This window comes from Myotis davidii, unplaced genomic scaffold, assembly GCF_000327345.1.
Source record: "Myotis davidii unplaced genomic scaffold, ASM32734v1 scaffold37, whole genome shotgun sequence".
Taxonomy (NCBI): domain Eukaryota; kingdom Metazoa; phylum Chordata; class Mammalia; order Chiroptera; family Vespertilionidae; genus Myotis; species Myotis davidii.
The window spans coordinates 3929982-3947288 of record NW_006289395.1 but is presented as its reverse complement, the minus strand read 5'-3'; the positions used below and the strand labels follow the sequence as shown (position 1 = coordinate 3947288).

At 39.4% G+C, this 17307-nt stretch overlaps 1 protein-coding gene across 1 annotated transcript in view; it reads right to left on the bottom strand.

Annotated features, from left to right (window-relative positions):
* LOC102760149 (dynein heavy chain 9, axonemal) overlaps positions 1-17307 on the bottom strand; it is a 194745-nt gene that overhangs the window by 116472 nt on the left and 60966 nt on the right. The window contains exons 18-19 of the mRNA XM_015562544.1: positions 3233-3455; positions 2429-2595 (exon numbers count right to left, since the gene is read on the bottom strand). Of these exons, the coding sequence (XP_015418030.1) occupies positions 2429-2595; positions 3233-3455 (390 nt within the window). The remainder of the gene's footprint in view (positions 1-2428; positions 2596-3232; positions 3456-17307) is intronic.

The following is a 17307-nucleotide window of genomic DNA, read 5'->3' as shown; positions in this document are numbered from 1 at the left end:
GCTGACACAGGATCATAAGAACCAGCAGGCACAGGACCATAAGAACCGGCAGACACAGGATCATCCAGAACCAGCAGACACAGGGCTGTCCAGATCAGCGTGTTCTCCTGGTTGGAGCCCCAGGTGCTGACAGTGGGCAAGACAGAGCCCCGATGGACATCTTCACCAAGAGAAGATGTGTGTGTGTGTGCGCACATGTGAGTGGACTGCCCATCCTATAGTTGTTCTGTTTATATAAAGAGCCCTAATTACAAGTAGTGGGTGTCTGAGAGAATGCACACCCCAAAGTAAATCTTTTACCTCAAATCCTTCCTCCAAAATGCCTTCCAAAATTATTTTAAATTCTATCAGCCTTTTTTTTTTAAAACCAAAAGGAGTCTGTGAGAACTTAGAATACTAACAGTTTAGTAAAATCCTAGAAACTTTAGTTCCAACCACTATAGATCTACCATACAATCCAGCAATTCCACTTCTGGGTATGGAAATGAAAACTGGATTTCAATGAGATATAATCACTCCCATGTTTATCAAAGCATTATCACAATAGCCAAGATAAGGGAACAGCCTGAAGGCCCATCAGTGGAGGCATGGACAAAAAGATGTGAAGCATATACATAATAGAATATTATTCAGCAACGAGAAAGAGGGATATCCTCCGATCTGCAACAATACAATGGACCTTTAGCACATAGTACTGAGCTAAGTCATAGAACGACAAGTATTATATGAGAATAAAATGGTGGTTACCAGGTGATGGGAGTGGCAGTAAGAGTACTTTGAAGGGTACAAACTTGTAACAACTAGTCAATAAGCCATAGAAACGAATGCACAATATAATGAATCTATATATATAAAAACCTAAGTGACCAGACGACTGAATGATTAGTTGACCGGTCACTATGATGCACACTAAGCACCAGGGGGCAGATGCTCAATGCAGGAGCTGCCCCCTGGTAGTCAGTGTGCTCCCACAGTGGAAGCGCTGCTCAGCTGACCAATGGGCGCCTGATGCAGGGCTCACGGCTGGCGAGTGCTGCTGTGGTGGCATGAGCCTTTCCCAATTGAGACTGACTGGGCGTGATCCTGCGGAAGGTGCAGTGGGGCCAGGATGAGCGGGAGTGGCAGGTGGCGTTGGACTGCCAGTTTTGGCCGAATCCCCATAGATTCTAGAGGTCTTGCTGGGCCTCTAGAATCTATCTATAATAATAAAAGCATAATATGCAAATTGACCAAATGGCTGAACAGCAGAACAACCATCCAGATGTCTTTCCAGATGATCTTCTGGATGACCTTCCGAATGAAGCTGGGGCTGCACCATGGCTGTGGGAGCCGAGTCAGCTGGGGCTACAAAGGCCTACTCTTGCATGCATTTTGCGCACGTTAAATTATAATTGGTTGGAATTGTACACTCATTTAAAAAAACATATATATATATATATATGTATGTATATGTATATATATATATGTATGTATATGTATATGTATGCCTAAGCAACCGAACCACCAAATGACTGGAATGACCGGTCACTATGATGTGCACTGACCACCAGGGGGCAGATGCTCAACACAGGAGCTACCTTCTGATGGTCAGTGTGCTCCCACAGTGGGGGTGCCACTCAGCTGAGACCCAACCCAGAGGCCCACAGCCCGGTGGCAGCCACTCCCTCCCTCAGTAGTCCTGCAGATCCAATCTCCAGAGAATGAGCCAGGCACAGACGGACCAGCACCACCATCATGATCCCAACAGCACTGCTGGCCTCCTGGAAGTTGGCCTCGGGCACCACAGCTGCTTCCTCTCACTAGATGCTCCACAAGGAAGAAACAATATGAAAACAGCCTCCAGGTGGCTCCCGACAACTGGTGCGAAAGTCAGTGAGATGGATCCAGATCTCAGGCCAGCAAGGGCATCCCACCACCTGCCCAGAGGGCCGATCGGGCCCTGGCCACCTCTCCCCCTTTGGGACCTGACCCATGCACGAATTCATGCACCAGGCCTCTAGTAGACAATAATACTGCACTATCATTATGCAGTGTGATAAACATTGCTATATTGGCAATCATATCACAATATGTAAATGTATCAAAGTAACATACTGTACTTATAAACTTACCGAATGTTACATGTCAGATTTATGTTTTAAAAAACCTCTAGTAATTTTACCACATTAAATCCCTTTCTAGACCTGGAGAAACAGAAGGTTCTAGCCCCCTTTTTTTTTGGAATAGCCCTTGGCCATCTTACTCAGGCCATGATAGGACTGCCCACATCAGCACCATGTTCTAAGCTACGGACCTCAATGGGAGGGAAGACGGGTGACTAGTGTCCCTGTCCTAAGAGAACAGGCAAATACAATGCAGAGATCCTCAGTGACTCCGAGATCGCCGTGTTTAAAGGAAAAGAGGCAGAGGTGGCAATCTGGGGCCGTACCTGAAGGGCGCCTCTCTGTGGAATCGCTCCCAGAACTGCTGCTGCTCAGCCTCGAAGGCGGTGCACCTCTGCCGGAGAAGGGCCACCTCGCTGGCCTGCAGGGGGGCCACGTGCTGCCGCACAGTGATGGCCAACTTTTTTATGTTGTTCCACTTCTCAGGCAGCTCCTGCAAAGGAGACGTCAGTGTGCTCAGACCCACCCGGTGCTCCCCTCCCCACAGTCCCAAAGCAGAGCAGTACCCAGGGTCCTCATCTCTGGTGCAGTGCCAGGGCCAACGTCCGGTACCGCTGGACCGTTCTCAACCCCCCTGCCTTGACGTGTCTCCCGGGTTGCCTGCTCTTCTGACTATCACCTACTTCCCACTCAATACCGTTCTTCTTGTTCCTCTTGACCTAACCTCTAACCTGGAAATCCGTGCCCTTTTCTCTACTTTCAGGAGTGCTGGGCTATTTTCTATGTCTCCATTTCTACTTACAACATCTTAATGTGTCTTAGACCTGCTTTTTTTTTTTTTCACTGAATCAGAAAGTTGGCTCATCCCTATTTCTGGTAAAAACAACAACCCAAAACACTTATCTACATCAATTCTCCCACACCACTCCAGCATCATATTGTTTCAAATTTATTGAATTTCAAGTATGTGCTAGACATTACACATACATGACACATATAGTCCAAAACATGGACCTTGGGTTGTCAGCAAGCCCTGATTTCCATTTCCTTAAACCCACCTCACCCCACTCTGAAATCTTGGAACTTTCCCTCTGTTTCTTTTATTAGGAAAACATAAACTTAGCACTGACCTCCAGCTGCTTAAACACCGTTTCTGGCAACTCTTGTTCATAGGTCTTCAGCAATTCAATGGTTTGCTTTAAGGGCTCAAACATCTCGTCAGTGCTGCTCTGCCGTTCTTTAAGAGCCATAAGGTGTTGCATAATCTCGACCAGTCCGTTGGAATCTCCTTTTTCGACTTTCTTGAGCAAGCTGCCCTCACTATTTTTTATAAACACGTCAAGGTCTGCCAAGCTAAGCAAAACAGAAGAACATCAGGAGCCATTTTCCTTCTACTCCTCAATAGGAAGTTTTGTATTTCCCCAACAATAATAGTTTTTTTGTTTTTTTTATGGAAAGCTTTGCATGTGCCCAGCACTGGGCACTGTCTACCAGTATATCGTGATGATAAGAGTCAGCCCTATTCAGAAGTGTCAGTAATGAGAGACAAGGCTGAGACCTCTGTTCTGGAAGAGACTCACGTGACACATTAATGGGACAACTGATGAAATATAAATAGTTGCCAATTCTCCAGCAACATTAACTTCCTGCTTTGGATAATAGAAATGTTATCATTTGGGAAAGCTGAGTGAAGGTGAAGAAGGTAAAAGAGAACTTGGTGTTATTTTTGCAACATTTTTGGAAATATGAAATTATTTCAAAGTGAAAAGTTTAAAATTTGAAAATAAAAAAAAAATACTGTGGCCTCTAAAATTATACACATTTGTGTTTGATTCTGACACAAGATGGCCAAATCATTTAGCATCTCTGAATTTCAGTTTCCCCATCTATAAGATTGGAAAGATCATTTCTGTCTCACTGGATATTGTGAGAATTAAATGAAATTTATTGTTTAATTCAAAACTATTTATTTATTGAGCATCTATTATGAGCATGCTTCTAGGTCCTGAGGATAGAATGATAAACAAGATAAACAAAGGCTCTGCCCTTACAAATTTACATTCTAGTGGGGAACGTAAAGAGGAAACAATACATTGTATAGTTTCACATGATGATGAGTGCTATGAGATAGAAACTCAGACTAGGACCATTTTCCATGGAGCAGTCAGTGAAGGCTTCCTTCCTAAGGGGATATGTAAGTGAAAATGTAAATGATGTGAAGGAGTGAGCCACAGAAGGAAGTGGGAGAAGAGCTTTGCAGATAGAGGGGGCAGCATGAGTGAAGGCATGAGAACTCTGAGTAGGGGAAGGACATGCCTTGGTTTATGTTTTCTAAAGGACCTGTAGCTGGAGGAGAGCAGGTTTTATTGGAGGTGGTAGTAATGATGATAGTGGTAGTGGTATTGGTGATGCGGATAGGAGAACAGAGGGCATTTTTAGGGACTACAGTCAGTGTCCAGGTGACAGGAGATGTTGGCTTTGACTTGCATGGTGGACATCAGGAGTGGTCAGAGTCAAGATAATTTTGCATGCAGAACCAGCGGGACCCACTGAAGGATTGGAGGAAAGGTGTGAGGAAGGAATGAGTAAAATCCATAATGACTCTGGTAATGGGGTAATAAATGATGATGCCATTTAAAGATATAGGAAAGAATTGTGGAAGACTAGATTTTTTGGAGGGAGAGGAATAAGTTTTAAACATGTTTGGTTTAAGATGACAGTTGAGTATAATTCTAGAGTTCCTGAGAGGTAGGGCTGAAAATACAAATTTGGTAGTTACCAGCACATGGATGGATTAACATGTTGGGTTAGAGATCATATAGCATACAATGTAGATAGAAGAAAGTTCAGGATTGAGGTTTCAGGAATTTTAATATTTTTAGGTCTAGAAGAGGAGATGAATTCCGCCGTGGAGACCAAGAAAGCAAAGGTTTAGAAGGAAAACCAGAAAAGTAAGGTATCTTGAGAGCCAGAGGCTCTTGAGAGTCTCTTTTCCAACCTGCTTGGGAAAGAGGGAGTGATCAGTTGTGCTGAATCCTCCTGAGCAGAATAAGTAAGATGATGACGGATCATTACCACAGGACACGGCCATATGAGAGTCATCAGTGATCTTGACAAGAGTGGTTTCAGTGGAGAGGTCTAGCAAGGAGGCCTGACTGCCGAGTAAGTGGAGAATTGTCAGCTTCTGTTTCAAGCTGTCTGGTATACACAATAAGATGGATAACCCTTCTGCTAAAACAATTAAAATGCTGAAGCAAATATTTTAAAATCATTTAAAAACGCATCACTAAGGTGGCGTGAAATTAAGGAATCTCCAGAGGCTGAAAATGTAGTGAAAGCAAGAACTAAGCAAGATTCAAGGCTGGATTTCATGTGATCATTTCTACGGAACCCTGGAAATCTTGAACTAGTTTGATTGCTTTGTGTTATGTGAGGAACAGATGATTAAGCCTCATACCCACACAAGGTGAGGGAACTAATAGGAAGCTGCATATAAAATTGCAATACAATAAGGTGAACAAGGAATAAACATGCTGCACAAAAGGGGACAGTATGGAAACTTGCCTGCCTTAATCTGGGCACTAGGTGGACCCCTGGGAAAGTTAAAGTCCAAAGGGGTGGGAAGAGTCCCTTGATGACTAGCAGAAATAAATATAAATCCTTTCTGGAGGAATGAGAGTAAAATTCACTCCTCAAAAGAGTTCCCAGCCAATATTCCAAGGAACATTTTTATAATCAAAAGTCACAAAATATACAAGGAAGGAAGTCACCATGGGTAGAAGGCAGCAGAAACAGCAACATTAAACCTGTTAAGATTTCAGATATTAGAATTCAAATGCAGGATATAAAATAACAATATTTAATATAGTTAAAGGACAGAAAAAAAAAGAACTCTTGCTTAAGCACCTTGCTTTATCATTCCTGACCCACATAGCAGGCGAAAGTGCTTTCCCTGCATTTTCTCGGACATCAATTCAGGACTGACTAAGACAAAGGACTTCATCCTTTTAAGCACAATATATCAGCTTAGACAGAAATGGTTTCTTTAGGAATCACCATCCACCAGCCTAGATAAGCTCTTCCAGTCTCAGTAGTCAGAGCCCCTGCCCTAACCCAGCTCTAAGTTCAAGCATAAAAATTCAACATAGTCTCAGAGTCAGGTTTGGAGGCAATTTGAGAGGTTCTTCAAATATGCCCAGAACCTTTCTATTGAATGATAGGCTATAGAAATGACAAAATTAATTTAGATGAATAACATAAAAATGATGGCCTGTGATGGCATTACTTTGTGAAGAGAAGCATAGGAAAAGCTCTGAATATGTGTTTTAGCAAAGGAAAAATGATTGCACTGTGCTATGATAATGGACAAGTCCAGGATGAAGAAGGTAACAATTTTCTGTAGGCCTTTATGTGAACTTCATTTATGGCAAGAAGAAACAAACCATCTTTAAGTTGATGAATCAGAATTTGTCTTTATTAGAGGGTATGCTCTAATTGACCCTGTGATCCCACTTCTAGGAATATATCCCAAGAAATCAGAAACACCAATCAGAAAGGATATATGCACCCCTATGTTCATAGCAGCACAATTCACCATAGCTAAGATCTGGAAACAGCCTAAGTGCCCATCAGTAGATGAATGGATTAGAAAACTGTGGTACACCTACACGATGGAATACTATGCTGCTCTAAAAAGGAAGGTAGGTAGGGGGGTAAGAGATCAACCAAAGGACTTGTATGCATGCATATAAGCCTAACCAATGGACATAAGACACTGGGGAATAGGGGAGGCTAGGGGACTGTCTAGGGCGGGGAAAAAAATGGACACATATGTAATACCCTTTGTAATAAAAAATAAAATTAAAAAAAAAAACTTAAAAAACGGATAAATAAAAGTGAAGCCTTAAAACTAGAGCAAAGAACAAGAGGGTATAAATATGAGCAAGCAAAATTATAAAATAGCCAAATAGAAGACCAAAAAATGGAGAGTATAATTAACATTTAAAGCTTATTGAGTGGATTAAACAGAAGAGTTAGACAAAGCTGAAAGAGTGAGCTAACTGCTCTATTATAAAAATGGAGGAGTTATCCAAACTGCAATGCAGTAAGTCAAATAATGGAAAAGTATGGAAACTGTTAGAAGACACAGAAGACAGTGAAAAAAGTCTCGCGTAAGTATAATAAGCGCTCCAGAATACACAGATAATGGGCAAGAAGAAATCATTGAGGAGATCCTGGCTAAGAATATTTTTGAATTGTTGAAAGACACCAAATGTAAAGCCCAACAAATTCCAGGTAGAATCAATGTAAAGAAACCCTCATAGGCACTGCAATATGAAACTATAGGACAAGAAAGGGACAAAACAAATCTTAAAATTAACTTCATAGCAAAGACAGATTTCTACATAGAAGGAAAAAAAAGACACCATAAATAAATAAATAAATAAATATCATTAGATGATAGCAAAATGGAAGGCAGGACACAGTGCAATTATATTTTCAATAGAATCACAATAAATGCCTGGTATTCTGGAATTTTTCTTCCAAAAAACCATGTTTTTTCAAGAAATTGGGCAAAATATATACATCCTCAGACAAAGAAAGAATGAGAGGCACCCAGATATATGAGCCTGCTGTACTAACCTGGGGCCCTGGATGGCTGGCTCCATCACCTTGATGTGGCGCACCTGGCCCTGCCGCTGTGACCTGATGCCCCTGGACGACCGGACCCTCCACTTTGTGCCTGGCCCCATAGTTGTCACCTGACACCCCTGGATACATAGACCTGACACCAAGACCCAGTGCACCTGAGCCGGTGCCCTGGAAGACCAGACCCACTAAAATGAGGAGAAAAAGAAACAATCCCCAAATGAAAGAAAAGGGGGAATTGGCAGAAAAGGAACTAAATGAAATGGAGGCAAGCAATTTATTGGATATAGAGTTCAAAGTAATAGTTATAAGGATGCTCAAACAACTCAGTGAGAACTACAAGCAACTTAATGAGAACTATAAGGAACTTAGTGAGAGCTTTATAAGCATGAAAAAATATGTAGAAACGATGAATAAGAATCAACTGGAAATGAAAAATGACATAGTTGAAATAAAGAATACCCTGGAAGGAATTAACAGTAGATTAGAAGAAACTGAGGACCAAATCAGTGAATTAGAAGACAAGGTAGAAGGAAATACCCAATGAGAGCAGCAATTAGAAAAAATTTTTTAAAAAGCAGATGGATAGTTTAAGGGAGCTTTGGGACAACATGAAATGTAACAACATCTACATCATAGAGGTACAAGGAGAAGAATCTAAGCAAGAAATAGAGAACCTGCTGGAAGAAAGAATGATAGAAAAGTTCCCTAACCTGGTGAAGGAAAAAGTCACTCAAGTTCAGAAAGCACAGAGTCACAATCAAAATGAACCCCCCCACTCCCCCCCCAAAAAAACCCATATCTAAACACACATCATAATTAAAATTTCAAACATTAAAGATAAAGACAAGGAAAGAATCTTAAAGGCAGCAAGAGAGAGACAGAAAGTTACCTACAAGGGAGTTCCCATTAGACTGTCAGCAGATTTCTCAATAGAAACATTTCAGGCCAGAAGGGTGTGGCATGACATAAACAAAGTAATGAAAAGCAAGGGGCTGAATCCAAGACTACTCTATTCAGCAAGGCTATCAGTCAAAATTGAAGGTGAAATACAGAGCTTCTCAGACAAAATTTTAAAAAAAAAGGCTAAAGGAGTTTATCATCACCAAATCAGCACTACAAGAAATGCTAAAGGAACTGGTATAAGAAGAAGAAACAGAGAAGAGAGAGGAACATAGTTATAAAGAAAATAATGACCAAAAAGAGTACCTATCAAGAATAATAAAAGCTTAATATGCTAATTAGTCCAGATGGTTGAATAGCAGAAGGACTGTCCGGACAACCTTCCAGACGAAGCTGGGGCTGTGAGGGCCGAGGCCTCTGGTCAATAATAATCTTAAATACAAATGGAGTAAATGCTCCCATCAAAAGACATCAGGTAGCTGAATGGATAAGAAAACATGACCCATGTATATGCTGTCTACAAGAGACCCACCTCAGAATAAAAGACTCACACAGGATGAAAATGAAGGGATGGAAAAAAAATTCCATGCAAATGGAAATGAGAAAAAGCTTGGGTAGCAACAAACAGATTTCAAAATGAAGGCCATACCAAAAGACAATGAAGGTCACTACATAATACTGAAGGGTTTAATACAACAAGAGGATATAACCCTGGTAAACATATATGCATCCAATACAGGAGCACCCAAATATAAAAAGAAACCTCTGGGGAACTTTAAGGAAGAGATAGACAGCAATACAATCATAGTAGAGGACTTTAACACCCCACTGACATTACTGGATAGATCGTCTGGACAAAAATATCAAGTAAACAATGATCCTAAATGACACATTATAGCAGATGGAATCGACATTTACAGAACATTTACCCCCAAAGCTACAGAATATACATTTTTCTCAAGTGCACATGAGTCATTCTCAAAGATAGACCACATGTTAGGGCACAAACTAAGTCTCTACAAGTTTGAGAAGATTTAAATCAGATCAATCATCTTCTCGATCACAATGGCATGAAACAGAAAATGAACTACAATAAAAACACTCAAAAACATTCTCAAACACATGGAGGCTAAATAGCAAGTTATCAGACAATAAATGGGTTCCAATGAGATTAAGGGAGAAATAAAAAAAACTTCCTGGAAACACATGAAAATGAACACACAACTACACAAAATCTATGAGACACAGCGAAAGCAGTCCTGAGAGAGAAGCTTATAGGAATACAGCCTATGTCAAAAAACAAGAAATTTTTCTAATGAACTATCTAACCCTACAACTTACCTAAAGAATTAGAAAGAGAACAAGAAAAGTCCAGAGTACGTACAAGGAAGGAAATAATAAAGATCAGAGAGGAAATAAACGACAGAGACTAGAGACTAAACACACACACACACACACATACACACACACACACACACACACACTACCCGAGATCAATGAAACCAAGAGCTGGTTCTTTGAAAAGATAAATAAAATTGATGAACCTTTAGCCAGACTCATTGAGAAACAAAGAGAGAGGACCCAAATAAATAAAATCAGAAAAGAAAGAGTAAAGTACAATAGAAGCTGGTACAATATTTGCAAATCAATAGATGTTCTGCTCTCACATGGATGTTTCTCTTTGTCCCTCTCCCTTACTCTCCCTCTAAAAATCAATAAAAATATTGTTTTAAAAAGGAACTTTTAAAAAAATATATTTTATTGATTTTTTTACAGAGAGGAAGGGAGAGGGATAGAAAGTTAGAAACATCAATGAGAGAGAAACATTGATCAGCTGCCTCCTGCACATTCCCTACTGGGGATGTGCCCGCAACTAAGGTACATGCCCTTGGCCAGAATCGAACCTGGGATCCTTGAGTCCGCAGGCCGACGCTCTATCCACTGAGCTAAACCGGTTACGGCAAAAGGAACTTTTAATAATATACCTCATGTAGCAGGTCTGTAATATAAAAAGATGTAATGAGTAAAGATATCACTAAATATGTGGATAAATTTAAATAAACATTGTGTCGAAAAATAAAGTATGATTTGTGGAGTTCAAATAAAAAATAGAGAACAATTGAAATTACTGGGAATGAGAGAATATAATTTGATGAATAGTTGAGATCAAACTATTCTAAAGTCTTTGTATTGGTTGTGAGGAGAATAACAATACTGATACATTTATTCCTTTTAAGGGTACTTATTAAAATAGGTATGGTATCCATAAAAACAGTAGACCTAGATGCAAGTTAGCAAAGGGAAAAAAATGGAATAAGAAAAAGGGAAAAAAGAACAATAGAAAGTACATAATAAAATGGTAGAAATTAATCCAAATATAGCAGAATAGAAATTAATAAACAAAACCCTCCAGTTACAATAGAAATAGTAAAGTAGGTAAAACACAAATTCTATGCCAATTACAAAAATATCTCTTAATATAAAGGCACAGAGAGATTGAAAGCCAAAGGATAAAATGAGAAACACCAGGAAAATATACAAATGAAAATGGTTTCGTTTTATTAATATAAGACAGAACAGACTTTACTACAAGACATGTGGCTAGTGATAAAGGAGATCTTTAATGTGTCACTAAAAGTTTCAATTTGCCAGGAAGATATAGAAAGTCAACCTCTGTATGCTCATAGAACATAGCCTTAAAAATATAAAAAAGTGACAGAATTATAAGGAGAAATTCACATCAAAGTGGAAGATTGTTTACACAATTATCTTTGTAATGGATAAATTTAAGCAGACAAAAAAGGCAGTGAGGGTATAGTGGGTTTGAGTAAAACAATGAGTTTGATTACATAGGCATGTATAGAACATTACATCCAGCAGGCATAGAATACACATTCTTTGCAAATAAGTGCACAGAACACTTATAAAAGTTGTGCATACTGTAGTATATGAAGCAAGCTTTAAGAAATTTCAGAAGCTTATTATTACATATGTCCCAGTCTCTGACCACAGTGCAATGTTAGAAATTAGTAACAGAAATGCTACTAGAAGGACCCCATTTTTAGAAAGTTAGAAATGTATAAATACATTGTAATGGATATTAAAAAATTTATAATAAATTATCATTAAAATATTGAATATTAAGACTTATGTCAGTAAAATTGTACTAAGAATGGAATTTATAATTTTAAGAGTTATATTAAAAATAACAAGGAGTGCAACATGAATAAACAAAGCATCCATCTTAAGTCAGCCTGAAGAATAGAAAATAAATCCCCCAAATAGAAGGAAATAATAAGCATAAAAGAATAAATCATTGAAATAGAAATCAAATTATAACGAAAGCGAATCAATGCATTCATAAAATTGTTTTTGTAAACCTGCACCAAGATTAATGAGGGAAAGAAATCAGAAAGCACAAATAAGATAGAGTAAAACAAAAAGAAGGACATAACCACGGATGCTGTATCGATTATGAGGTAAGAGAAGATTATCCATTTTATGACAATAACTCAAGGATTTACATGAAATGTATACATTTCTAGACAAACATGACTTACTATATTCCTTAGTATCCTTAACATCCCTGTACCCACTAGAGAAATTGTGGGTAAATATCTTGCCACAAAGAAACTACCAAGCCCAGATGGCTCAACAGAAGATTTAAATCAAACTCTCAAGGATCAGAGAATCCCAACCTTACACCAACTCTTCTGGAGAATAAACTCATCTTATGAAGTTAGCAGAGCCACAGAGCAAGGTAAAAGATAGTATAAGAAAGGGAAATTGAAGGCCAATCCCATTGCAAACATAGTCGCATCAACACTAAACAAAATGTTTGGAAAGAAAATTAACAAATGGATATATGGGGAAAAGGTAATACTTTGTGTTGGGCTTATCTCAGTAATGCTAGGCTGGTTTAGTAGTAGCAAACAAAAATGTATTCACCACTTTACCATTTTGATGTGAAAAATATAATTATCTTAATGAAATTAGAAAAAGTACTTGATAAAAATGTTGTATCTCTTTATGCTAAATCCTCTTAACAGATTAATAATAGGGAACTTCTTTAATCAGATAAAGAGGATTAGGGACAAGGCAAGGGTACTCATCATCACCACTTTATGCAATATTGGACTGAAAGTCCTAGGCAGTGTGGTTATATAAGAAATAGAGATAAAATACATTTTAAAAAAGACCGAGAAGGAAGATATAAAAGCATCATAAATTGATAGATGATGACTAAGTATACAGCAACGCGAAATGAGTACACAGATAAATTATTAGAATTAATAACTTAATTTAGCAAAGCTGTTTGATACAAAATCAAGATACAAAAATCAATTCCATTTCCACAGAAAATATGATTTTAAAATATTATTTATACTAGGGGCTAAAAAATAAAATACCAAGGAATAAATCTTGGCAAAGGCATGAAAATATTTTAAAGGTAACAATTACAAAATTTTATTGAAATACATTTAAAAAGACTGATAAATAGAGAGGACATGCTCTTGAATAGAAATACTCAATACAATAAAAATGACAATTCTCCTCCAATTGAATTATAGTCACTGCAATCAAAATCCCCACACACTTTTTTCTTTAACAAAACTGATTTTAAAATTTATGTAAAATAGCAAGGGCCAAAATTTATAGAGGCATTCTTAATAAAAATGAATAAGATGGGGACTGGTGCTGCCAGATATCAACATTTATTATAGAGCTACAGTAATTAGGACTGTGTTGTGTTAATGTAGCAATAGACAAGGGGCTACTTACTGTGAAAGACAAAGTTATAAAACTTTTAGGAGAAAATATAGGAGAATATCTTTAGGATCTCAGGGCAAGAAAGGATTTATGTAACAAGGCAAAAGAGAACAACATAAAGGAAAAGATAGACACAGTTGGCTACATTAAAATGAAGAACTGCTCTCAAGATACACCCTAAATGCAATGGAAAGCCAAGCCACATAAAGGGAGACTGTAGTTGCAATCTATACAAAGAACAAAGGATTAGATATCGAATATGTAAGTGACTTCTAAATATCAAGGAGGGGAAAATAAAGTCCAATAAAAAATGGGCAAGAGCTATGAATAGGCACAAAAGGAGAAATATAATAACTCATTAAAAACATAAAAAGATGAGCCACTCCAGTCATGATCAGAATAATGCAAAATATTTCCCACAATAAGATGCCACTAAAAAAATAGCCAGCATTAAACAGTCTGTCCATACCACAAGGTGTTGAGAATGTGGGGCTACAGGAATTGTTATAACTGGCTGCTCTGCCTTGGAGATAGTTGGCATCATATGCATTCTCTTTGACTCGGCAATTCCACTCTGAAGCATTGGAATGTTTGCCCATGAACACCATGCTGCACATATTAAGAGTTCTCATAGCAACAATGGCCGATATTAGCAAAATCAGCTTAAACAACTCACATGCTCACCAACCACAGACTGGATATATAAGTTGAGATATATTCATATGATGGAGTATTACAGCAGTGAAAATGAATTCACTGCTTTACTCCAAACATGAGTGGCTCTTAAATGTAATGCTGAATGAAAGAGATAGGACACAGAAAAATACATAATATGAAATACTGCTTCATTTTCAAAATGTTTTAAAATGCAAATCTATATATGTATACTAGTATATACTATGTGCCTATATGTATATGTGTGCATGTACACACATGTATATATGTATGTGATATTATATATAAAGCCATGAAGAAAAGCATGAGAAGGATCATATCACATTTAGTGTAGGGGTAACATCTGGCAGGGAGGGGGAGAGGGATTTGATCAGGGAGAAGTGTTTAGGGAATTTTAAAATATAGGCAATGTTCTGTTTCTTGGCTGGATAAGGCAAATACAAGTATTTGTTGTAATAGTCTTCTCTAAATTATATGAGTGCTATATTTCATAATAAAACTGTAGAGAGACAATAGATGAAGAAGTAAAAGAATCAAATAGAGAGAGATCTTTGTGTTTTTCTGTGATGAAGGCCACACAAAAAATGGTGGTGTGGCCGGAAGGACTCATGGGACCATGTTCTTTCTTTCTTTCTTAAAAAGATGGCAGCTATGACAATACAGCTGCATGCTGTTGAATATTGATAGGGAATATTTAAGGAGGTAAGACCTTGAGTAATGAGAGAAAACAGGCTGGGCTTAGAAAAGCAGGGATAATTTATCCACAGAAACAGCTAAGGAAGTTGAATGTATGGCTAAAAATGCAAGTAAGATGGTAGATTTTTAGATGCAAAAGGGAGATAGTTCTCCTATAATTGCTTCTAATTTCTCAGTGAATGAAAGGCAGCATTATAAGGGCAGAAAGGATATTTGAGATTTGAGGAGACAGAGGAAAAGGGGGTCAGAGAATTGAAGCATTCATGGAAATGTGCAGGATGTGATGGATGCTATGTTTATACATGAGATTTGGCAGAAGAATGGTTTGTTTTCCTTCATTAAGGATGAGTTGCTCAGGTGCAGGTGGGGAGCACTGAGTTTAGAGTCAAGGTTTTACAAGGCGGGGGTGAGAAAGGTGAGCAAGGGGGCAAACACTGAGAAAGCATAGGGCCAATGGGTTGGAATCCTGATGGGTCTGGAGAACGTTTCCTGGCAGGGTTGCCAAGGAAGTGAGTTGGAAAGATGCCAGGTGATGGTAGAGAACGGAATACTTAAACCTGAGATTTTGAGGGGAGAACAATTACTTCCACCTCTTTCCTTCTGCCCCATCAAGAATGCAAGATGGAATTAGGTCACAAAGGTATAGTGGAGGGAAAGGGCATTGGAGAGAGAATGGAGGCTGTGAGGCTGTTGGGTCACTGAGGATGATTATCAGCAAAAGGGTGAGCCAGGGGATCAGCTCTGCAGGGATGGGGAAGAATGACTGTGCACAGACAAGTGGCAGTGGTACTGTCTGGTAGCATTTGCTCCAGGGGAGCTGAGGATTCTGAAAGAAGAGATGGTGAAATGGCCTGGAATAAACACTGAGGAGCAAGACTATCTCATCTACCTCCAGGCCCAATGCTAAGAGGGGTACAGGAGAAAAATCAGCCCCTGCTTGGGAGGAATACAAGGGAAGCAGTGTCCCCTGGAGTGGGCTGGGTTTCAATTAGTGAAAAGAGAAGATAAGAGAAGATGAAGTAAACAGTGATGGGAAGAATGACTGTGCACAGACAAGTGGCAGTGGTACTATCTGGTAGCATTTGCTCCAGGGGAGCTGAGGATTCTGAAAGAAGAGACGGTGAAATGGCCTGGAATAAACACTGAAGAGCAAGACTATCTCATCTACCTCCAGGCCCAGTGCTAAGAGGGGTACAGGAGAAAAATCAGCCCCTGCTTGGGAGGGATACAGGGAAGCAGTGTCCCCTGTAGTGGGCTGGGTTTCAATTAGTGAAAAGAGAGGAGAAGATGAAGTAAACAGTGAGCATTTGCTGATGAAAGACCTGAAGTCTAGAGGAAGGGCATGGGGGAAGGCTTTGCAAGGGCAAGGGCAGGGGTTGAGTCAGATTAGGATGTAAGAGCTGAATGGAAATGAGAGTTTAGATGATGTTATGAACTGAATGTGTCCCCACAAATTCATATGTTGAAGCCTTAACCTCCAGTGTGATGATATTTGGAGGTGGACCTTTTGGGAGGTAATTAGGGTTAGATGAGGTCAAGAAGGTGGGTGGGGCCCTCATAAAAAGTAGTGGCCTTATAAAAAGAAGCTCTCTTCCAATTCAGGGCTGGGTTGGTGGGAGACCAAGAAAATTCTAGTACCAATTCCAATGTGTGTGTGTGAGTGTGTGTGTGTGGGGGGGGGGCAGGTTTCCCACACCACCAAGCAATTCTCCAACACCAGCTATTTGTCCTATTATTCAAATCAATTCTGGAACTGTCTACCTGGAGAAAGCATCAGATTCCACAGGTTAAGGGTTACTCCTCAAAGACTAACCCATCCTCTTCAGACACCAGGTATAACTCCGGTTGTCACTGACTGACCAGCTACAGACAGAGGTTTCAGCAACCTCCTTTCACATCAGCTGACATACTGATCATGGACTTCCTAGCTTCTAAAACTGTGAGAAATAAATTCCTGTTGTTTAGGCCACCCAGTGTGTGTGTTTTTTTTATTTTATTTTTATGGCAGCTACTAGAATTCCAGTATCAATTCCTCCCACACCACCAAGCAATTCTCCAACACCAGCTATTTGTCCTATTATTCAAATCAATTCTGGAACTGTCTACCTGGAGAAAGCATCAGATTCCACAGGTTAAGGGCTAGTCCTCACAGACGGCCCCTTCCCCTTCAGACACCAGGTGTAACTCTGGTTGTCACGGACTGACCAGCTACAGACAGAGGTTTCAACAACCTCCTGAAGGCCATATGAGGATACAATGAGAAGGCAGCTGCCTGCAATCCAGAAAGCTACCTTGCCCCAGGAATCACATCAGCTGACATATTGATCATGGACTTCCTAGCCTCTAAAACTGCAAGAAATAAATTCCTGTTGTTTAGCCCACCCAGTGTGTGTGTGTGTTTTTTTTTTTATTTTATGGCAGCTACTAGAATTCTAGTACCAATTCCAATGTGTGTGTGTGAGTGTGTGTGTGTGGGGGGGGGGGAGGTTTCCCCCACCACCAAGCAATTCTC